General features: G+C 43.4%; 2 protein-coding genes across 3 annotated transcripts; both read left to right on the top strand.

Annotated features, from left to right (window-relative positions):
* Nucleotides 1-9134: 9134 nt before the first annotated feature.
* On the top strand, nucleotides 9135-11260 carry MED7 (mediator complex subunit 7). Its single transcript, XM_051631601.1, has 2 exons — nucleotides 9135-9173; nucleotides 9814-11260. Exon 2 carries the CDS (start codon nucleotides 9832-9834, stop codon nucleotides 10522-10524), a length of 693 nt encoding a protein of 230 aa, XP_051487561.1. The 5' UTR covers nucleotides 9135-9173; nucleotides 9814-9831; the 3' UTR covers nucleotides 10525-11260.
* A 1346-nt stretch (nucleotides 11261-12606) lies between these two features.
* Nucleotides 12607-22400, top strand: HAVCR2 (hepatitis A virus cellular receptor 2). 2 transcript variants are annotated; one of them, XM_051631599.1, is made up of 8 exons: nucleotides 12609-12774; nucleotides 14747-15091; nucleotides 15695-15745; nucleotides 17617-17696; nucleotides 17952-18008; nucleotides 18762-18876; nucleotides 19496-19535; nucleotides 19927-22400. In XM_051631599.1, the coding sequence occupies exons 1-8, from the start codon at nucleotides 12726-12728 to the stop codon at nucleotides 20018-20020; spliced, it is 831 nt and encodes a 276-aa protein (XP_051487559.1). In that variant the 5' UTR covers nucleotides 12609-12725; the 3' UTR covers nucleotides 20021-22400. The 2 variants fall into 2 exon arrangements, with proteins under 2 accessions (XP_051487560.1, XP_051487559.1); XM_051631600.1 differs by lacking the exon at nucleotides 15695-15745 and having other exon boundaries at nucleotides 12607-12774.
* The last annotated feature ends 1782 nt before the right edge of the window (nucleotides 22401-24182 follow it).

The following is a 24182-nucleotide window of genomic DNA, read 5'->3' as shown; positions in this document are numbered from 1 at the left end:
GGGATCTTTGCCCTACGTGCTGAGTGCCCGTCCAAGAAAGAGAGACAAGAAGGAAGACAGTTAATTAAAAAAAAAAAAAAAAAAAAAAGATGTTCAAAAGGCAACGTAGGTGCTTTGAGCTCTATCTTCCCATCTACAGCAAAGCTTCCTTTCTGTCAAACCATAACCACATCCTCTCTGAAGGCATAAAACGAACAGCACATGTTGAAATATACGCTAAGGTAAATGTTGTGGAAAAAATAACACGAGGGACATTCAGTAGATGCGAGTCAATGATTAAGGATTAATTAAAAGGAGGTGTGGCATGATTAAGCATCTGTCTCCTACTCGCTCATTTAGTAAATACAGCTAGAAATGCACACACTGAATGTGGATGTATAGGATGAGTGTCTCTCCTGTCTTTTTGGAAGTCATGCATCCATATTTTTTTTTCAAGGGAATGGTGCCTTCCCATGTAGATATTGAGCAGTAGACTGTGTGTCTCAGAGATTTCATACAACTTATATTGAGGAAGTTTCCCATGTAACATGAAAGCCCCTACTATGTAAGCCAAGAAAAGGATATCCAGGATATACTTGTATAAGGATTGATAAATATTTGTAGTCATTAGATATTTAAGCTGAAAACAAGTGGTTACAATAACTGATAACTAATTAATTATCATCAGTTACTATACTGATTACCCACTGCTTCAGGTGCAGTCTAATTAGTCTGTGGCTGGATGCTGCAGGAGATCCAGGCACAGCATGCCCTCTGTGGATGAAATCAAGACCAGGGTGATCAACAGTGAAGCAAGCACAGCCATCAAACCAAGCCCAACTGGTTTCCTCAGGACTTCAGGGCACCATTTGGGGCACTATTCACTGGACTACATACAGAATTCTAAGAAAAAATAGTATGTACCTAAGGCAATCACTACAGCAGCACTGTTACATTTTAATATTTCTTCTCTCTGGTGTTGGTCTCTTCTCCCAAGTGACTAGCAGTAGGATAAGAGGAAGTAGGTTTCAGTTGTGCCAGGAGAGGTTTAGGTTGGATATTAGGAAATAAATTATTTACTGAAAGAGCAGTGAGGCCTTGGAATGGGCTGTCCAGGGAGGTGATGCAGTTGGCATCCCTGGAGGTGTTCAAGAAGCATTTAGATGTGGCTCTTCAGGATGTAGTTTAGTGGTTGTGGTAGTTGGATTATGGCTAGACTCAATGATCTTGAAGGTCTTTTCTTACCTTTATGATTCTATGATTCTGTGAAGACTTGAGTTTATATAACAGTTCTTAGACTTGGGAACCATATTTCTTAATAGAATGTATTGCTTATCCCTCCTAACAGAGGTGGCAGATCTCTTCCTTGATGTTCTATGTTACATTGTTCAGGCAGCATGTTCCAGGGATCATCAAATGTGCCTCATCAATCTTGTTCAATTGAGAATCTGCATTTGCCATAAAGATACAATTTAAGGATTGCACTTGACATACAGATCTGCAAGACAATTTGCTAAAGGCAATGCAGTATGATGGAACAGAATCAAGGAGAAACAGAAGCTGCTGTGCAGTTGATCACTCTCTCTATAAATATATCTCTGTCTCTGTGTGGTGATCTTGCCAAAGACAAGATGCAGCATACTCTGAAACATTCATTGTGCAAAAGTCTAGCAAGGCTACGGCTCATTTCTTGGCAGAGTGACTGAGTTCCAACGAAGTCTTGTGGTTGAACAAGAAAGATGACACAAGTCTGTGATGTCCTGAAAAATCGTCACTGCTGCCAAGGGGGATTTCAAATCTATTTGTAGACTAGGATCAACACTCCAGCCAAATTTCCCAATTCTTCTACAAAACAGTTTGCCTCATTTAATGTACACATATAAAAAATACAGAGCCTGCTGTGAGTTTTCTAAAATGGTACTCTGTGTAGACATATAGGACCACTTTTGCATGCACATAACTTTCCTCAAGCTTGAGAATTTGCAGCTGAAATTATGCTCTGAGAGCCTTTCTTGTAATTAAGCCAAAACACAGAGAGGAGTGCCCTGCCAAACTGTATGGACTTCACTCTCAGCAACAGTGAATTCTCCCAGAAAAGCTGTTGATCTTAGTAGCATTTTCCTTGATTTGTTTCAGTACAGATTAATTTATAACCACACCTTGTAATTTCATTGCAATTTTAGCCATGAATACTTGTTCAGGACTATGTTATTCTTTCCAGTCTCTTCTTTGCATTAACTGTTCTCTTTTTAAAATTTTCTGAAAAGTCTTTGTAGCTTGAGCCAAGGGGGTTCAGAGTCTTTTGGCAGAGATGTACATGTTGTCTTCTCAGAAAATGGAATATAAATAGAAATGCAAGGGCGTGACATTGCAGCTCTACAGAAAAAGCAGGGCATAGAGGACAGCAAAGAGCTGAGGTGCCAACACATAGACCCCTGAAAAGGAGCAGTGCTGGAGATGAGAGGATGTGGGGGGAGAAGAGATTCAATTAGGCTGGTAAGCAGTGGGTGGAGAGCTAAGAAATTCTTTAAAGGTAGTGACTGGCAGCTTGATTCTTCATGAGATAAGAGATGAGTTAGCAGAGGGATATGAAGAGGGGAGCAATTTGATCAAATGTTCAGATTGGGGGCTTAGCAACTGCACTTCTTTTGGTGTAAACATGGTATGATACAATGTGCTGTAGGAAGTCTGATGGGAAGATGCTGACAGAGTCAAGGCAAGAGAGAAGGAGAAATGAGATTTGGCTTTGCATATGGTCTGAGCTGAGCTTCTGTGGAAGAGAAGGTACAGATTTGATACAGCACATGTAGGAAGACACACACAGCTGTAAGAAAATAATTGCAGATTTTCACCTGGATTGACAGAGAATCTGGTAGCTACACCAGAATTAGCAGGACTCAGGCATTCTGAGCTTTCCATGTGAGTTCAAAGGGATTCTGGGCCAGCTGTTATGTTAGATGGGAAAAATAAGAATGACCATAAGGAAGGAAAAAAGTCAACACAGACAGATTCAGGTGCCATTGATAGAAGCACAGGAGCTGATTTCAGTGGGAGCTGGTAACTATTTCTGGTTTGCTGGTATCTTTATCTTTATCAATTTATTCACTGTTGAACTGGGGAGGAGTGTATGGACTGATGTACTTTTGTATCCACTCTTGACACAGAACTACCCCTTCTTATTGCTTTTTCATTTTAATTCCAAAGCCCATGTGTAGGAAGCATGCAAGCATTTGAGTGTAGCAAGCCAAAACCAGAATATGAATGCTAAGTCTAATGAACATATAGCAGGTTGACATGTATATACAAAACCATATGGTCTAAGAATTGTATTAATATTTAGTTATACATTTATGAGACAGTAACCTGCTATGTGTTTTTTAATTTTATTTAATTTCAAAGATCATGATGTCTTTTCCAATTTGTGAATAAAATTCTTTGTTGCCTTCAAGACATGAACTCTATACAAAAATCATATAACATCCACCTGGGTCACTAACAGGTGACCCTTTTAGACAAAGAATGTCATTTAAGGGCTTCACGACCCTTCTATAGTCAAGCATATGTCTCCTATAACAAATCAACCAACTAACTAACTAACAATATATGTAGTTATGTACAGTTAGGTAGTAATACACCACTTTTCAAAGACCAAGTTGGCTGCAGAGCTGGAAGAGGGGAGGAAAAGTCTTAGAGCTATACATAAAAACTAGAAACCCTTCCTGAAAGGGCTCCTTGGGTGAGCTGGAATATTCTGCTGACACAGGTACCTCACTTCTGGATCCTGACCTCTTATGATGGTGCAGTGACACACTGAAGATATGAGCACACTCCTTTTGTTCAAGGCTTTTGGCACCACCTTATATTGCATGGTACAGAAATTCTGTATTCTTAATAGAAAGGAATTGAATATAACTGTCCCAAGTAGCTTAAACCCACTGTAAGTCTGTCCCTTAAGGCAAGGAGACAAAGCCTGGTAAATTTTTTGGGTATCTTAAATGTTGTCTGCTTAAGGGCTTTTATAAGGCCTGCTACCATTAAGCCTTTGATGCCTTTACATCCATTTGGAGTTAAGTTTGAGCTGCTCTGTGCACTACATACTCCTCTGGGCTGGGCAAGTTACAACTGTGGCCTGAGCAGGCTCCTGTTTTTTTTTCTTTTTATCACCTTTTTTCTTCCCTTGATACCTCCTGCAAAGTGCTCTATTTCTGCTCTGAAAAATGCTATTTTAGGGATTGGATTTTTTCTTAGGGGATTTACCCAGATGATGCAGTTCACACTTTTATTACTGCAGACTGTGGAAATCTCCCCACCCGCACATCCTGCTCTGATACCCATGCTTATGTCCTGAAGGTGGCAGAGAAATTTATAAAGTTAAATATAGCTAGTTTTTTGTTTTTGTAAAAAAACAGACCGGAAGGCTGCAACTGGAGCTTCACTCTCATAAAACGACCTGTGTACTAATATCATGTGTACTGTTTGAGCTAGGTTTGCTGCCTGGGTGCCAGCTCTTGCTTTTCACCAGCTGCTCAATATGATGATTATTGTTCAACTTCCAAGCTTCCAGAATTCAACCCATTTTGCTACTTGGCTTTTTTAGAGTGTGAGAAACTCTATTTAGGTTACTCAGCTGTCTTGCTTCTTTGACAGTTCATTATTGCCCCAATAAACATGTCTCCAGTAGACCCAAAGAACAAGACAGAAAGCTGCAGAAAAAGGGAAGAATTAGCCTGGTCTTCCTGAGCCAGATGCATCCAGCTTTCCTCTGGGTCTTACAACTGCACCTTTGAATCTGCTCACACTGCTCCCAGTGACCAAGGGAGCTGTTCTTGTAGAACCACAGCAAGATTCTCCTGTGAACTGTTTGGGAGCCCTGGGAAAGTAGATGCTTTGTTCTGAGCATCTGCTAGGGGGATGTAGTGAATTATCTATGATCTGAATGCCTGAAGTGAATCACTCTCAGGCTCACTGATGCTGGCAGTAACATAGAGGACATGTTTTATACTGGTGAACTTGCACAGGGTTAGGACAGGCTTTGCTGCGATGAAGGTACAAATAATCCTTGGCTCAGCTGTTCTCTGTAAGGCAAAAAGGCAGAAAGGAAAACCCAGTTTCATCAGCTCACACCCAAACCGGGAATTTGTTCCAGCTCCTTTTATTAGTGGCTGCCTATCAGGATTCCTGTCCGTTACTATTTCCTTCTGAGGACAAAGGCATGAATTACACTGCCGGAAAACAGCAGAGCTGCAAATCCTGCAGTTTATCCTGGCAACATGACATGTTTGCAGCTACCCAGGTTCTGATGGCTGGGAAGGGATTACTTCATGCCATGCAGACATGTTTTTTGAGACATGTTCATTTACAAGCTAGAATTAGGCAGTCACCAAAGGCACGTGACCAAGCAGAGACCCAGCATTACTGTCTGCCTTAACACTCAGGGGTGCTGCTTCCAGAAGTAACATTAAGACTAAGAGCATAGGGAAGACTGTGGGCTGATTCTATCAAAATGTGCCTTTTTGAGCCATGTCAATTTATTAACCAGCAGCGAGATATCTGTTTGCTTGCTAAATAACCATGCGGGCTCTGTGCTGGCATTTGAAGCTGTTTGAATCTGGTAATAGGCTGTATAGCAAGAAACACTTGTGTCATGTGCATTGAAGATTGGCATGCCCCAATTTTTACATGGTGGGAACATTAAACTTCTTTCCTGCATTACTGAATGCACCAATAGGCTGTAGCTGATATTTTAGTCTGAGGAGTCAGGAAGAAAAGGCAGCACAGCACCACACTGCAATTTCATTAATTCCCAAAGCCACAGCAGGAGACAGGGAGATGGGAATTAACCACAGCAGATGGAGACATAAAGCTTGCTTAAGTCCCCTTCACCCCCAACAGGCTTCCTTTTTCTTCCCCTCCTCCCTGGTATACCCTGCAACAAAGCCTATAACTATCACCAAAAAAGGAAATTCCTGAGCTTGTTGCTTAAGTAGGCTGTAAGATGTAACACTCAACCTAAACCTGACATTTGGCCTTATTGAAACTCATACAATTGGCCTCAGCCCAAGCCTGGGCTGATCCTGATCCTGATCAAGCCTGTCAGATCCCTCTGCAGAGCCTCTCTGCCCTCAAGCAGATCGACACTTCCACCCAGCTTAGTTTTATCTGCAAACTTACTGAGGGTGCCCTCTATCCCTTGATCCAAATCATCAATAAAGGTGTTAAACAGGAGCAGCCCCAGCACTGAGCCCTGGGGAACACCACTTGGGACTGGCCCCAAACTGGATTTAACTCCATGGAACACAACTCTTGACATGGCCATCTAACCCATTTTTTATCCAGCAAAGTGTGTGCACATCCAAGCCATGAGCAGCCAGCTTCTCTAGAATGCTGTGGGAAACCTTGTCTAAGGCCTTGCTAAAGTCAAGGTAGACATCATCCACAGGCTTCCCCTTGTCCAATAAGCAGGTCTCCCTGAAGAAGATTTCAGAGAAGAGCAGAAATATATCAGTAAGCAAATTGTGCTATGCATATCACTTAAAATCATTCTTAATTTCTCATTTGGAACCACTGCAAAGAGAAATATTAGCAGCTTCCCAAAGGCTGGAAAGGGTCACCTGTGGGTCTTCTGAGAATCAGCCACACTACCAAGAATGAGACTGAAACTCTTTTTTCTTCTTTCATTAGTTGACGTTATATCCCCTCTGTCTTGGCCACTACATACAGACCAGGAAAATGGCTCAAGAAGATCACAGATAGCATGGTAAAAAAAAGTCCTTGCTCTCACCCTGTTGTCTACTTTTTGAAGTCACAGCATTTTACATCCTTCCTGCACAGTTTGAGTGCAAGGCAGGAGAGAATCAAGCTCAGCTCTTGTTAAAAGAATGTGAAATTAAAGTCTGGAAAGTCCAATAAAACCAAAGTGTTAGTACCTCCTACCAGACAGGTTTTCTTGTGCATCTCTGGGGGCAGTCCTTTTATTCCTGTTTATAGAGTGATTTGGGTTGGAAGGGACCTCAAAGATCATCTAGGTCCAACCCCTCTGCCATGGGCAGGGACATCTTCCACTAGACCAGGCTGCTCAAAGCCCCACCCAACACTCCTTGAACACTTCCAGGGAGGGGGCATCCACAGCTTCTCTGGGCAACTTGTGCCACTGTCTCACCATCCTCACAGGAAATAATTTCTTCCTAATATCTAAGTTAAATCTACCTTCAGCTTAAATCTACCTTCAGCTTAAAACTGTTACCCCCCAACCTATCACTATATGCCCTTATAAAAAGTTGTTATAAAATTTTAAAAATTAAGTTTTAAAAGTCCTTTTAAGTCCTTGGACAGTCTAGATTGATGGGCCAAGATCACTTGCATGAACTTCAACAAAGCCAAGTGCCAAGTCCTGCACTTGGGCCACGACAACCTCCTGCAATGCTACAGGCTTGGGGAAGAGAGGCTGGAAAGCTGGCCAGCAGAAAGGGACCTGGGGGTTTGGATGGACAGGCAGCTGAATATGAGCCAGCAGTGTGCCCAGGTGGCCAAGAAGGCCAATGGCATCCTGGCCTGTATTAGAAATAGTGTGGCAAGCAGGACCAGGGAGGTGATTGTCCCTCTGTACTTGGCATTGAGGTGCTGGAGTGTGTCCAAAGAAGGGCAACAAAGCTGCTGAAGGGCCTTGAGAACAAGTCATATGAGGAGTGGCTGAGGGAACAGGGGTTGTTTAGTCTGAAGAAAAGGAGGCTGAGGGGAGACCTCATTGCCCTCTGCAACTACCTGAAAGGATGTTGTGAAGAGGCAGGTGCTGGACTCGTCTCACAAGTAACTGGTGATAAAACAAGAGGGAATGATCTCACGCTGTGCCAGGGGAGGTTTAGACTAGACCTTAAGAAGAACTTTTTCACTGAAAGGGTTGTCAGACACTGGAACAGGCTGCCCAGGGAGGTGGTTGTGTCACCATCCCTGGATGTGTTTAAAAGTTGTCTTGGGACACTTGGGAACATGCTTGGTTTGGAATATTTAAATATATATTCAGAGATTCAGTAAAATGTGAGCTGTACATTTTTTCAGGTTTTCTAGTCAAACAAACCTGACTATTCTGGACTTCCTTTGCATCGCTTTAGGAATAATTAACAAGATCCAAAGTCATTATTATTCAGTGAAAACTTTTTTTTTGGTGAACAGATCGATCTTGAGAAGTGACTGTATAAATGTCACTGCACGTGCACACAGCGGGTCCCTGTCAGACAAAGGCCATTGCTGCCACCTGCTGAGGAAGAGAGAAAACGGGACAAAAATGGCCAAGTGTCAAAAAATGTGTTCCTGTTGGCCATTTCAGGGAGAAACCCCTTCATTGGTGATGCCAGGAAACCCAGCTCCCCAGTATCCTCAAGGGGAAAAACTGAAATCCACGTTTTTTTTCTTCAACTGCTCCTAGAAGAAAACGCAAAGAAAGACAACGGAGCTCAGTGCTTCGTACAGTTTTCATGTGGTCAGGTTGAGTGTATTCGGCTGCGGGGACGATGCAAACACTTCCCAGGGCAACGCTTTCCCCTCACGCCCGGGGTAACGCCCGGCACCGTCACACTCCTCCCGCTCGCTGTGTAACTCGGTGGGAAACGTGTTAAGCGTCGCGTGGGCAGGTTCCATTCTAACCAGGTTCCTTCCAAGCAGCCTGTGTTTCCCGGCAGCACGGACACACCGGCTCCCAACGCTGCTTCACGGCAGCGGCGGCTCCGGCGGGGTCCCCAGGCCTGTAAACACGCCCGGCGGGTCCCTGCTGCTCACAGGCCCGCGGCCCTGGCCCCCGAGGAGCCGCTTCGGGGGAGGGAGCCCCGCAGCCCTGCGGGAGCCACAGCAGCGCTCGGGACGTGCCGCCCTCGCCCCGCCGGGGCTGCGCGGGGCTGCCGGGGCCGGGGCCAGAGCCAGGCCCGGGCCCGGGGCCGGGACAGGCCCGGGATCAGCGCCAGGCCCGGGGCCGGGACAGGCCCGGGGCCGCCCCTCCCCGGGCCCCCCCGCACCAACGCCCCGCCCCGCCGCGTTTGGCACCGCCCCCCCAGCGAGCCCCAGCGCTGAGTGGAGAGAGATTCTGACCGGCGTTCGGAAGGACCAATCAGAGCGTGCCTGCCGGGGCGGCGAGCCAATGAAAAGGAAGGGAAGCGGGCCGCTGGCCGGAAGCGGGGCAGCGGCGGCGGGAGCTGGGTCGGCAGGTGAGGATGGGGGCGGCCGTGGGCGCCGAGCGGGGCTGTTCCCCGCGCCGGGGCGCGGTTGGTGGTCCCTGGGGTCTTGCCATAGCGCGTCCCGGTCCCTCTCTCTTCAGCGGAGGCCTGGCGGTCCCCGCGGCGGGGCTTGGGCCTTCCCAGAGCTTGACCCGACCCAGCCCAGTCCGGCCCGGCCTGGTTGGGTCCGGCCCGGGGCACGTCGCCAGCGGCTGTGGGCCCGGGGTTTGGGCTGCATCCTGCCCGGCGGGTGCTGCTTGGCCGCCGCCGGGCTGCGCTGTTTCCCCTGTGGCTGCGCGTGTTCTTGCCTTGCCAGGCCCTTGCTGGGCACGGGGCCTCGCCCGCTTCTGTGCCTGCTGTCCCGACAGGCTGGCCTGTCGTGGTTCGAAGAGCGGACACTTAATGTGATTCCAGTTCAACTCATCTGCTAAAAGCATACCTGAGTAAAAAAAAAAACCAAACAAAACTTAGCATGGATTTGTTTGGGAGTTTCCTGTATTCTGCACATTGAGGTGATTTTCTTCTGGCTGGTTTTCTCAGGGCCAGCTCTCTTAGATTGCCCTTGCTTCTACTGATATGATGAGGTTGTCACACAAATAGATTCATGTATATTTCTTGGGACATTCCCTAGGTGTTTTTGTCTGGCAAAATGGGTGAGCCTCAACAAGTGAGTGCCCTTCCTCCGCCTCCAATGCAATATATAAAAGAATATACAGATGAAAACGTCCGTAAAGGCCTGGCTCCAAAGCCACCTCCACCTGTGAAAGACAGTTACATGATGTTTGGTAATCAGTTTCAATGTGATGATCTGATTATTCGACCCCTGGAGAGCCAGGGGATTGAGCGGTTACATCCTATGCAGTTTGATCACAAGAAGGAATTAAGAAAACTTAATATGTCTATCCTGGTCAACTTCTTGGACCTTTTGGATATCTTGATCAGGAGTCCAGGCAGTATAAAGCGAGAGGAGAAACTGGAAGACTTGAAACTGCTTTTTGTCCATGTCCATCATCTTATCAACGAGTATCGCCCTCACCAGGCGCGGGAGACTCTGAGGGTCATGATGGAGGTGCAGAAACGGCAGCGGCTGGAAACGGCAGAGCGGTTCCAGAAGCACTTGGAGCGAGTTGTAGAGATGATTCAGAACTGCCTGGCATCCTTGCCTGATGATCTGCCTCATTCAGAGGGAGGATTGAGAGTGAAAGTGGAAGCAATGGATACTGATGATGGCAGCAGCTGCATTGGGCAGAGCGAAAAGCAGAGAGAGCGTTCTGGTGGCAAGAGAGATCAAGTTTTGGACAAAGATGCAGCCATGTGTAGCATTATTGATGAAATGACATGAAAAAAACCACTTCTTACTAGCTGGCCGTAGTGAGAGACAGAATGAACTTTGAGGAAATACATTGTATTTTGTTTTGTTGTTATACACATAGACAAAGCATTTGTTGTACAGCTGTTGGGGGTTGTGAGTGACTGGGCAGATGAAAATGTTTACTGTTTGTCAGTTGTGTGTTTATTGGTGAAACAAAAAGATACTTTTTTGTTAAATGTATCACCTTAGATGGTAGCCATGGATTAAATGTAGCTGTTCTGTTTTCATTTGTCACTTTGCCTTTTTTTTTTTTTATTTTGTATGCTTTTTAAAAAAATGCTTTACAGTGTGGAAGCAAGTAAAGGATTTGTCTGACAGGAATTGCAGTTGACACTTCCTCCATTTCAGATAAGTTGTTTACAATTTCATTGGGTCCTTTCACAAATGTGTAATTCATTATTAACAATAAAATTAGTGTCAAGTCTGTAAAATCCATTCCTTCTAGTTTTGTAATAATATAACTGTACTAAAAAGAACCTAAACATTCCTTTATTACAGATGTAATGTGGTATAATTTGTCTTGGAGACAACACTGTCAGGAATGTCAACAATTAAATGAATTTAAATGGGTTTTAATTTTCTTGGGTGTAAGTCATAATCAGTCTTAAGCCTTATAAAAGCAGCATTTTTTAAATATTGTACACATAGATGCGTAAACTAACTTACATGTCCTGCATAGTTAATAAATGTGCATGAAGAGCATGAATTTGCAGTGCAGATGCTTCATGTTTGCCTTTTAGGTGGGCTTTGTGCCCAGCTGAACCATTTTCTCAGGAAGTGGAGTCTCACTGGATCATTAGCCTTTATGCTAGTTGAGTACTTCTAAGTTTAAGAGATCCTGCGACTCTTCCATCAAGTGGAAGACAGTATCAGCCATGTTTAAAAGAACACTTGAGTTGGATCAATCCCCCATAGCACGAGGGAAGAGAATGATTTGATAGTGAAAAAGTGGCTTCTTTACCCTGCCCCTCCTGTTAGTGCAATCCTACATCCATCTTTTTGCCATGTAACACCACTGTACTTATGTATTCTGAGAAGTATGTAGAGCAGCTGGAAGCCAAGAACATTTTAGGGGTGAGGGAACTCATACGTGTTTTCCCTTGTGGTTTAACAAGCTCTGTGTCTGTTTCATTTGATAATTCTGGTGTTCTCGGAAGTGCTACTTAAATAGACGGGCAAAAGCATTTAGCTCTTGGGTAGTGGGAGTTGAGCTCAGTGCAGAAAAAGAATAAATGAACTGAAGAAAAGAACATTTTTTGGCCCTACATCAAACACACTTAATCGCAGCTGCAGTTCTAGTACAAAAAATAGAAAAAGACAAGATGTCCTCAAGAAAAGTCAGGTAATCCAGGAACAGGGAGAGTGGCCAGGGATCACCATTTCTCAGAAGATGTATTTCAGCTTGTCTGTGAGCCTCAAGCCTGGGACAGTGTGTTTTCCACACTGCTTCTAAAGTGACCTGTATTTGTATTGCTTTATAAAGCCTGGATGTTGGCAGAATTTTTGCGTCAGAGGCTGCAACTCTATTAGGCTACAACTATGTAGCAGTGGGCAGCTTTCCAATACTACCAACTTATAACCCACAAAGAAAATAGCATTTACCTAAAGATGCTCCGAGTTGCTTTCGAGTATTAGAACCAGAAACTTACGATGAAATGCTTAAGTGATTATTCTAGGAATCTGTTATTTTTCCAAGTTGTCTCTGTTCACTACATTCCATTACATATCCTGTGTAATCTCTTATCAAAATTCTGTCTACTTTGGCAAAAAAAGGTGTGGGAAGCAGCATGGGGCTAGGGATTGTGGATTGCTGTGACAGCTCAGTGGTGCTGACAACAGTTCAATCTGTTGTAATCAAGCAAATCTGGAAAAAATGAGAAGTTAATTTCTGAAGATCTGCCAAGTATTTTATCAAAGTATTTGATTGTTAGTCAAACCACAGCCAGCAAGAGTTGGACTGTGTGCTACCAGCAACCCTTGGCTGTGCTGTTAGAGAGGAGCAGACTAACTGCAGGAAGAGCAGTCTGGGTTAGACCAGGGGGTGTTTCTTGTCTGTTTCTGAAGATGACGTAGTGAGGAGTAAAACCAGAAGTTTGTGAAGAAGAAAAGTTTTGTTGAATGTGGGTGTCCTGGAGGCTGAACGGCAGTGTTGCTCCCCATCTTCAGCAGCAATGTTGTCTTCCCTCTGCCTGAGCTGGATTCTTCTGCTCCTGTTTGCAGGTAACTAAGTGGGCCTAAAGGAATAGGTGCAGGTAGATGGAGATACCGCATCAATGTTTCCAAGAGTTGTGAAGAGAGACACTTTTATATTACGGGAAGAGTGTCACATGGCACAGAAATTGCACTTTCGTGTTATGAGTAGAACTTTATGACAGTGACTCAATAATTGTCTTGCAGCCTTATCCCTCTTTTAAAACAAAATCACATTCAGGGGATGATGGTTTTAAAGCTGCTGCCTCTGGGGCTGTCAGCTCGTTTAATTAGTGAGTGATCTTTTGCATTTTTTAGATAATAATCTGAGATGAGCAGAGAACTTTAAATCATTTTAGAAAAGATGTAAGAAGAGGATGTTTCACTTGAACAGGTCTTGTGAAGGTGGAAGATTGCAAAGGCAAGGGAAAGGTCAGCTGTAGCTTCTGGTGTTCTTTTGCCAATATGAAATTTTATTGGGACAAATGGGTAATTTTTCCTTTTATGTGCTGAGAAAGTAATCCTAGGAAAATATTGCTAAAGGCAATAACACTGGAAAGAACAGGTTACAGAGTGTACCATTATGGGCAGATAGACATTAACAATTTGGTGGTAGGATTTATTCAGCAGAAAGGTGGTATTTCAGATACAGTTTCTTGTATTTCTTCATAAAGCCTTTTATGATGAGATTCATTTTGAGCTTGCTTTTATATATATATATATAAAACTTCTAATATTCTATGGTGGCAAAATCTGCCTGCAGACTTACTTTGAGCTGTAATGACTTAGGTTAGGAAAATGAATGAGCTGAGCCAGGCAAACCAGCTTTTTCCCAAGAGGCAGCTGCCATCCAGGCAGGCAGTGCTCGGGATCCACTGGTGCGTGTTGGCAGACCCGCCTTAGGGAGCTCCCTTCCTAATTATAGACTGGGCTAAACTTTTAATAGAGATAATTTGTTACCTGTATTTGTTGCAGAGGATTCTATCCCTGAAATATTTACACAGGCAGATTAAAATACTTACACAAGTGCTCCCACGTTACTGAATTCAGTAAGAAATGTGTGGTGGGCACTATATGGCAGACAGTTTTCTTTGAAGTACAAACAGAATGTGCACCTCACGAGTCCCACTGTGTAACCTATTAGAAGGAAGTGGTTATGAATGGGTCCAGCTGGATTACCAGAGCACAAATTATTTTGGCTGGCACTTAACACAGCTTTTATTAAAACCTTCCTACAGGGAATATTCACCCAAATGGTCTAAAATGGCAAAAGAAACCATCTCGCTGTGATGAATGGGCTACTGACTGCTAGGTCGCAGTGTTTTGACTTGAGTAATGTGACACAGCCTTCTGGAAATGTGAAAAATTACCTTTAATAGGAACCAAACAAGTTAGAAACTGTATAAGACATTGCATAAGAATGAGGGAAGAAAATAAAGCAGTCGGAACGAGGGTATAAAATTTCCCAGAAAAGCTCTGAAAAATCTCTTCTGGTAGGGATGGGCAAAATCTGTCACTAGGCAATATAAATGTATGGAGTAGTGACCCTTCTGATGAAACCTTTTTAGTGGCTTTTCATTGGAAGGGAGGAAGAGTTTCCCACAATGGTTTTAATGAAAACCAATGTCTTGCTGTTGCCTCGTGTGTGAATCTGATTAAATCTGAGCTAAGGAAAAAAATAGAGTTAGCAGAGACTATGTGGCTAAAGAGAAGCCACGGAGTTGTGCAGATCTAATCTCTGTTCTCTTTTCACCTCTTTGCCTACCTGCACAGGCTGTAGAAATTGTATTTCTTCTTTTTCTTTCTAGAGACATATTCTGAATAAATCACTGGCCTGATCATTATCCCTCACTGTGTCAGTCCCGCTGGGATTCCCATCTATTCATGGAAAACCCAATCCATGTGGTTGTGAGATGGGAGTTATTGGGCCATGCAAGATGCATGAGAAGCTTCCACTTGTGTACACTGTGTTCAGCAACTATGTTTGGCTTCTTGTCCACAGGCCCCACAATATCAGAATCACTTGTGAAGGGAAAGGTTGGTCAGAATATCACCGTGCCCTGCTCTTACAGTGTGAAGGGGAAACAGGACCTCACATCAATGTGCTGGGGTCGTGGCAGCTGCCCTTCTTCAAAATGTGATCGGACCATTATCTGGACAGATGGTTGGAAGGTGACTCACCAGTACAACAGCAGGTATATGTTGAAAGGGAACCTGGAGAGGGGCAATGTGTCCCTCACAATCGTGAATGCTGAGGAAGGAGACAGCGGGATATATTGCTGCCGTGTGGAGATCCCGGGGCTGTTCAATGATCTGATGACAAATCACAAGGTTGTGATAGAGAAAGGTGAGTGCAGAGTTGCTCTTCTCTGTCAGTACTATTGTGGTAAATCTGCTGTTGAGGCTGGATTTCAAAGCTTGTGGTGGAAATGATTTCTATTATCATCCATAGGATTGATCTTTAGGACTTTGAGGATCAGCTGTTAATGCTATTTAAATCAGTCTGTATTTGGCACTGCTGCAACCCCAGGGCATGATGCTTTGCACTGAGGTGCATAGCACTACTGAGCTTTGCTAGAAAGACTATTTGTGGAATGTAAGAGAAAGGGCAACATAGGGTACTTAATTCATCCAAAGCATTGAACTTGCAGCTTTTTTGTAGAAAGCAGTGCTTCTTTTTCCTGCTTGGTTCTAGAGTAAAGCCTAGAGACATACAATTAGTATAGACTTTTTTTTTTTTTTAAATCAACTTCCTTTATCTTTTTTTGATTTTTGTTTTTTCTCATGTTTGTAAAAGCATAATAATACATGGAACAAGTGGCTGACCAATGTACTTTTGTAGCTGGTGCTAGCAAATTTTTATAGAAACACTTTCGATTTTTTCACTACATAAATGCACACTAAGGTTAATTATAACATGTGTTGGTTTTGTTTTATTTTTTAACATCAGCTAGAATCTCTACTGCAAGTCCTCACACTTACACCTCTGAACAGACCTCAGGTAACTCTTATCCAAGTATTAATCTCAATAATATATTTATGCTATACTGCAAGTGGGAATCTTAAGAAGGAAACAAAATGATAGATGGTGGAAATGTCTTGGCTAAAATTTACTAAACATGACCTTAGAACCAGAGATCAGAACTTGGGTTTAAATTCTGCCTGACATTATATAGAGAGTCCAACAGAAGGAACAGGTATATGTGGGAAGGTTTGCTTCCAGGCAGTATACTTACATAGATGTTTGATTGGTCCTGCAAGCATTGTTTTCTTGTGGCTGTTGTCCTGGTATGTTGTTTTCTTTGTGGTATAAAATCTCTCCTTATCTTCTGGAAGTGCATCCTTTGAGGAGCAAAACAAATTTTTAGGTGTTGGGTGTGCCCACTGTATAATAAATGTATTTGTTGCTCTATAACATAGAACAGTTCTATTGGGCTAGCTCAAAGGACATCTAGTTCAGGATCCTATCTCAGTAGCAGTCAACAGCAGATGACTAAGGAGGACGGTAGAAACAGGGCAGTAATTCTGTGTTTCAGCAGCAAAGGGTTCTTCTACCCTGGTATACTGTGTCTCAGAAGCTGCCCATGTCCTCTGTAGCGTATGCAAATATAATAGAGGGCAACCCCTCTTTGTAGTGGAAGAGACAGTGAATGGCTCTTCCTCCCTCTTGCTCTGTTCCACTCAAGAGTGTATAGACTTCTATCATCTACACACACAGCTGCATCTTTTTCAGTCTGAAAAAGACAACTTTTATTTCCAGTACCCAAGAGAGAGCTCATAGTGCAACAATAGCTTATTTTCTGGATTTCGAAAGAAAAATCAGGGATGTCATTTGTATTTCTCCCTCCATCTCAAGAGTTTCAAGCTAAGCAACTCTAAAATGTTATAACAGTTTTATTTCCTTTTTCAGAAGAAGAAGTGAAAACTTTCTCAGAGTGTCTCTGTTCTAGTTGCAAGTAATGTAGCTTCCAATCTTAGAACTCATGGGTTTTTTTAACCCTATGACATCTTCCTTAGCTGCTGGTGGAACAATTTTGTACGTTTTCAAAACACAAGCTCCTATGTGTAAATTTGCACAGAGGGAGACTGGAAAAGGCAGGTGCCTCTGATGTTGGAATACTCCAGAATCTCCAGTGGAATTGAACAATGAGGCAGATGATCCTGTCCTCTTCAAAATAAAACTTCTGGGATAAGGGTAGCAATTTAAAACACCAAAGGAAACAGCTCGGCTTGTCATAATGTGAACAGGAGATTTGTTTTCAGGAAGGTTATAGATCATATGGCAAGACGTGGAAGAACTGAGACTAATATGGAAGACAGAAGTTTGTAGCTCTGAATTTTAAATATTGCAAACAGCTTTACTCTGGAAAATTACCTCAAAATATGCTGCACGTTCTTATGCAAATTTATCACAATTTGGTCAGTCTGTTTATTGTATAGTTGTCAAGGCCTTTAGAAGTAGCACTTGCTTTCTCTAACTTTGCACCATTTGCTCATTCAAGGCCCTGAGCTAAACTTAATCAGTTTTCATCAGATAACCTAAGTTTGCTTTAGGCATCCACTGCCTCTTAGCTCCAAAAAGAGATGCCTACCTTGGGAAGTCCTTCCTTCTAGGCCCTGTGTTGAGATAACAGCAAGAGCTAAGTGTTTCCTGGAAGGAATTCAAAGATCTGAAAGGGGCAGCAGAGGGTCCAGTATTCACAGCTTTGTGCTGCCCTCTGAAGATGCCAACCTCTTTATGATACTCAGAGACAAGACTCCTGACAGTGTGATACTTAAGTTCAGTATTCCCAAGTCAGCAGTGCAAATACCTCTCTGTCAAGGCAGAGTGCTTCTCTGTGCAAGTGATGTGTCTGTCTTGCCTTTGCTCAGCTCCTGGGAGCACCAGCAAATCATCTTTTACCATCGCAAGAACATGGCCATCGGTTTCTGCCTCAGAAGTTCCTCAGACTGTAAGCATCTCTGTTGTGCTATGACATATTTAGACAAACTGGGTAGACATTAGAGGTTATTGGGTCATCCCTACAGTTCACTTGTACTGTTTTAGCTTGGTTGCAAAAGCAGGGGGTTTGTTGGTTATCTGCTTTTAGCACTTGTGAAAGAATGCTTGTGTGCTCATTATGAAAGGGGAAAAAACTGCTTTGCGTGCATAAAGTGCTTCCTGCTAATGCAGGAAGAGCTTTAGCAACATCTATATTGCCTTTCAGGCCTCTGGTCCCTGCTCAAGCACCTCAAGCTGCTGGGATGTAACCTCAAACCTGCAGGTATGGCAGGGTGTGGGGAAGAGTGGAAATGGGAGCAGCTGACAGCACAGCAGTGCCCCTGCATGCCCCATGCAGCAGGGCTCAAACAGCAGTGCTCTGCCTGTCCTGCTGAGTCCTCCAGCACACACTGCAGGGTGACAGGCAGTGGCATCATGCAAATTTCATGAGAAACAGAAGACAGCCAAGTGAGCCTTTGGGAGGAGCTGCTGTGACATACTGCAAGGCAGTATGTGCTATGGGCACTCATAGTGGTGCATGTGCAGGTTGAAAGTCAAGTGACACACTCCAGGATCTTCCCAGGCCTGAGTTCCTCATGAGAGATTAGATATCTAGCAGCTGGCTTCAGAAAGTTTTGCTTGAATAAAAAACAATGCAAAGAGAAGGCATATTTACTTAGAGGTATAAAGCCTTGAATAACTACTGAATAAACTGACAAATGATGTGTGTGACACCTGGAGATATTTTAATTATAATAATATTTGGCAAATATTTTGTTTATTTTTTAAACCTGAACAAATAGATTTTTAAATTTCTTCAGGTTCTTCCACTATCTCAAGAGTTAAGTGTTTAACTGCATGATTCACACAACTGCTGCAGGGATGCTGCCTGAAACTAGTCTTGTATCTCAAACTATACACTTGCTTTCAAGTGTACTTTTACTGCAGGGTTGCAAAACACACAAATGGCCTTTGGGTACTGTGTGGGCTTTTTGCTTTTACTGTCACTAATGCTCATCTGTTTTGTGTTTGGCAGAACACGTCTGTATCACTTACCAGTCAGCAATATTCAGAAAATGGGCTGTACATTGGGATTGGTTTGTGTGTGGTACTTCTAGCCATCCTTATTTTGATTCTGTTGCTCAGTAGAAGTAAGTATTTTTCACAGGTGGTTATTCAAGGATGGGTCAGGTACATCTGATCACAGCTGTGGCAGATGCCACATGTCTTCTGCTTCAGAGAAGTGAGCTAAGGATGGCGTGACTCTGTGCCCTCCTCTGTGGTTGCTGGCTCAGCTCTTCCCCTTAGTCCCTGGGGCACAGAATGACAAGGTGCAGGTACCAGCTTGGTCTTGCCATTTTATTTCTCAGACTCCTTAGCAGGCAGTCAACCCCAGGGTCTGCTGAAGATATGAGTGATACAAGCCCACTTCCCCTGCCCCACTCATTTCTTCCTACTCATTCCTCAGTTGCCATATTGTCCCAGTCCTTCCCAGTGGGAGGTTTCTTATAACTATATCTAATATTTTTCTACATGCCAGACCTTCCCTATAGAGGCTCTTGCTCAGACCAAGCCATATATATTGGATCTCATGGAAATAATGGGGATTTCCTACACTGAAAACATCTGCTTAAAGTTCCCTTATTTAGTTTCTTACACTGATTTTTTTAATTTGTATTTTTAACCTGCCACTTTACTTGCTTGTGATGGTTTAAAGAAAATTGGTTTCTTTCTATTTTTAATTTTTTTTTCATTCTGGATGTTCCTTAGAATATCTATACAACATGAAGAAGACAGGTAACTTTGCCAAGTAAGTATTCTGTTTCTGCTTTAGCTAATTGGACAAACTAGGTTGCAGAAAGAAAATGTTGTGTGTTTAATCCCTCCATTGCATACTTTGGCTTTCTTTTATAAATTTTAATAGGAAACACTGCAAAAATAAATCAATACATGCTGCTACTTATCATTAGTTAGTAAGCAAAAATGGGTCTAGCTGTCAGCTCATTGCATTAAGGAGCATTCAAACTTCAAGTGTGGGTTGTCTCATAAGTGGAAAAATGATTAATTATCCGTCATGTTTAAATAAGTGGTTTTGCATATTTTACATTTTTTCAGTGAGCTGCTTGATTTAGCTGTCTGCTCCTCTGTGTTTCTGTTGTCTGGTTTTTATTCAACAGCATGGTTTTTACTCTTTTGCACAGCTTCGTTGCGTTTTGGAGGCCAACAGGTGCAGGGAACCGTAGTGCCCTGGAAAATGAGATCCATGCAGAGGAAAACGTTTATATTGTACACTAAGGACTATATGCATGCTTGCCTTCGTCATCGCTGGGACATTAAATAGTTTGCAAAATGTTGGCTGCTCCCCCTGCTCAGCAGCTAAACGTGACTGGACTACTGAAGCATTATTCACTTTATACTAACAAATAAAAGATACACTTCTAATTAAAACTTTATCGGCCCATTCCAGAAATGGAAACCTTACTGGCTTGAATGAAAACTTCCAGAGCCCACTTATCAAACCCTAAGGAAAGCTATCATTATATTTATTATCTGCTTCAAATTCTCTATTACTTTTTTTTTTTTAAAAAAAGAGGAAGTGCCAGAATGTCTACTCAATCACAAGAGGAAAACCACACATTTTTAAAAAAAGTTGTCTTCACTGGGTATTGTATCTGTCAGATACAAAAGAGTTTGTGCCATCAGAGGGTAGAAGCAATCTCGTGGCTGCTGTGACAAAGATGACACATGGAAAAAATTTGGTGTTATTGGTATTTCAATACCCATTTAGTTGCATTTTCACTAACGTCAGGTATAACCCAAGCCTGGTAACAGCTCAGTAAGGCAATGTACTAATTCCTGTCCACCCACAGTTAAATCTGGAGGAGTTATTGATGCTCACCCCCTCATGGAATGTCCTTGGACCCTACAGGATCAGTACTTTCCTGTACAGAATAGTCACAGCTTGTTTTCCGGGAACTATGACTAAGTGTGTTTTCCTCTGCAAAATACGTAGCTTTTTCTGTGGCTTTCCTCTCAGGCCTGTCTATACCCTAGGAAGTCCTCAGGGTGAAAAGACTCACTTCCAGGTCTCTAAAACAACGGCACAAAAATAGCTATTTTGCAAAGTTAATTCAATTCTTACTTAGCTCATGGAGAAGTCAAGGGCATTACACAAATAGTGGCTGAATGTTAGCCCTACCTTTGCACCCTTTGAGATACACAACGACTCTGTTCTATGCTGGATTTCTTTGATGGCTTTTAGCTCATAAATGGGGTGTCTCTGCAGCCTAGTGCCTTTCCCCTGTTGCTCCTCAGCTGGACATGGCTCACTCCTTTTATTCTCTGAAGCACTGAACTTTGGTTTTACTTAAAATAAATAAATTAAGGCAGCCTCATGAGGATGAATCAACACTATTCATTGTTGAGAAATAGGCCTGACACACCCAAATCAGCTTTGAGTGGAAGATTAAATTTCCCTAATCTTTTTAAGAACATATTTTTAAACAGAGGCAGAGGAGTTCCTGAAAGAGCAGAAGAGCAGTATGAGCAGGAGGAAGACAAACCCTTGCCAAATATTTATCAGTACAAATTTTGCCCTGAAGCTCATCCCAAGCAGAAATGTGGAATACCTGAAGCAGACATTGCTGCCACAGGGAATACTTGCAGATTTACTGCAAACTTTCTGTCATTGAGTTCATAATTTTCAAGGGAGTCACGTGAAGAACAAAGCTGTATTATCCAATGAGGCACAGAGGAGCAAGAATAAAATCAGCAGCTATTTATGTTAACAGCTGAGACACTTGGGGCCATGCTCTGGTTGTTCTTTAAGGGGAGCGGGGTTCAGTAGAGCAGTTAGCCATTCCTCCCCCAGCTGGTGGAGATGGGAGGGCTTGAGCTGGCTGGGAGGGGAGCAATTTCCCCCAGGAGTCCTGGAGAGCCTGGCCAAGGTGAGATGCTGCAGGTGGACATGCTTGCAAAGACTCCTGATGGAGGGAAAACTTCCTCATCCTGTTGCAGAAGGAAGAAATGGAAATGAAGTTGGTCTAGGTGACCCTGGTGTGGTTTTTATTTTCACTTCTGCTTTATTCTGGGGCTGGCTGTTCCAGCAGGCTTAAAAGGTTGGAAACATGGAGGTGAATTTGCCATTGACTGAAAAGCTCAAGGTGGGAGCACAGACACTAGATGATTACTGATCCCTGGGCCGGGAGAAGTGATGGAGGAACCCAGCTCTGCCATTATGTGTCTTCATGTCACATGTTGCTTTGTGTAAGAAAGTACCAGAACTAGAAAGGACCTCCTGGTGTTGGAGTATATTTTTGTATTTAACTATGAGTAACAATTACTAAAGTAAAGTTGCTGACCTCTCTAGCCCAGGACTGGAGCTGAAGAAAGTCTGATCTGGTCTCTGAACTAGAGCTCAGAAAACATCTTCAGGAATTTCTGCTTTCTGCAACTTCTAACAAATCAAGCTCTAGTAGGATCAGAGATAGACAAGTGTGAGGTTTCCAAAATCATCTGATTCCAACTACTAATGCTCTTAAAGAGTTTGAGGACCATACTTAAGATTGCTAATCATGCAAACTGCTTGCCCATACCTATTTGTTTTTAGTATTACAGACTAATTCAAACTAATTCTTATATCAGTGAGTTTTCCACAGAAAATAAAGTTCAAGAATATCTGGTAACCAAAATCTTGATTAAAGTTTCCTTTCTGCTGTGCAGTTACTTGGTAAACAAGACTCTACAGAGGTTGTGCAGATCAAGAACTTTGCCTTGGATATGCAGCATAATGCATACAAATGCATGCAGGCAGAAGTTCCCAGTGCTATTTTCATTACTTCCACTAATTGCAGTGGATCTTGGAACAGACATCTCAAAATGAGCCCCAGAGTTGTGCAGGTGGCACTTGGAGCCTGTTCACCCATTAAGAGATTATCCAGCTGCACCCAAACTGGCAGCACATTGAGCGTGAGAAGGCTAATGAGCTGCAAGCTGATTCTGTTGAGAGAGCTCTGCCTTTTCTGCCTGCAAGAAGCCACTAGATAGCAGCACAGCAGCAGAAAGCAAAGCATGGATTTTTGTCTCTTCCCAGCACACTTGGATTTTGGGTGGCCTTTCTGAATGAATTCTGCTGCAGTTAGCCCAGTCTTGTTAAGGAAACAAAACTGACATGATGCTGCTGTTCACTGTCTTCCTTCCCCAGTCACCTGTGACATACCGACCTATTCCATTTTGACAAGCTTCTTGGGAATTGCTGGCCAAATAATAGGCCCAAATTTGTGCCTCAGGTGGGATTCAGATGCTCCCTGCCCTGACATCAATTGGACGTTGGCTTGCAGCCACTGCTTGATGGTGAGTGGTGGGAGATGAAAGAGAAACTGGGATCATTGGAAGGAAAAAGTCTCCAGGATATTGGACACATCAGGTTTCATTAGTTCTGCTCACAGAACAGCTCAGGCTGTGTGTACTTGGCATTATATGAACTGTACCTGGCAGAATAAAGCAATTTTTACTGATTGCTCATTAACCTGCCTTGTCTTGTTGACAATAGGACACTTCTGCACCCTTGTCTTCCCCCACTGATGGCTGTGTATGCTGCATGGAAGCATGTGATCAACATTGTGGCATCACTTTCATTCAGAATAAACTCAGAATAGTTCTCTGAGCTTCAAGCTGCTTGAATCTGCTGCTAAGCTGGCTACAGCAGCACCAGTTGGCTACATGCTGGTGAAAGAAACCAGACACCTTGGCTTTGCTGGAGCCTAGACCATTGGGGGTCTACTTGGTGCCACTGTGGTGGTGTGATGGATGAGGATGCTAATGAGAGGAAGCCTCCCACTTCAATGTCCTACCAGTCCAACAGGTCTGCAAGCATAAGAGCCCTTCTCTGTTGCTGTGTTGGGGAGGATATCAAATGGCTCATCCCTCTCAGCCTTTCTGTGCTACCCAAGATCTTGTAGACCTGTTGTTCATGGTGCCACTTAGGTTACCTCTTTTCCAGTCTGACACTGATTGGCTTGGAGCATTGACCACCCCTCTAGGAAGCCTATTGCAGTGTTTGACCACCCTCTTGGTAAATAATTGTTTACTAATGTCCAGTCCAAACCTTTTCTGGTGCAGCTTTGAACCATTCCCATGTCTCCTGGATGCCTAGGAGAAGAGCTCAGCACCTCCCTCTCCACCTCCCCTCCTCAGGAAGCTGCAGAGAGCCATGAGGTAGCCCCTTAGCCTCCTTTTCTCCAAGCTAGACAAACCTGAAGTCTTCAGCTGCTCCTTTTTGGATATGCCTTCCAGCCATTTAACCAGCTTTGTTGGCTTCCTCCAGATGCATTCAAGGACCTTAACATTTTTCCTCAATTGTGGGGCCCAGAACTGCACACAGTAATCAAAGTGAGGCCGCACAGCAATGCTGAGTACTGCAGGAGAATCACCTCTTTTGACCAGCCTCTGCCCGGAA

Source organism: Apus apus, chromosome 13 (genome assembly GCF_020740795.1).
Source record: "Apus apus isolate bApuApu2 chromosome 13, bApuApu2.pri.cur, whole genome shotgun sequence".
NCBI classification, from domain to species: domain Eukaryota; kingdom Metazoa; phylum Chordata; class Aves; order Apodiformes; family Apodidae; genus Apus; species Apus apus.
Note: the sequence above shows the minus strand (reverse complement) of the source record. Positions and strands in the feature narration are given on the sequence as shown.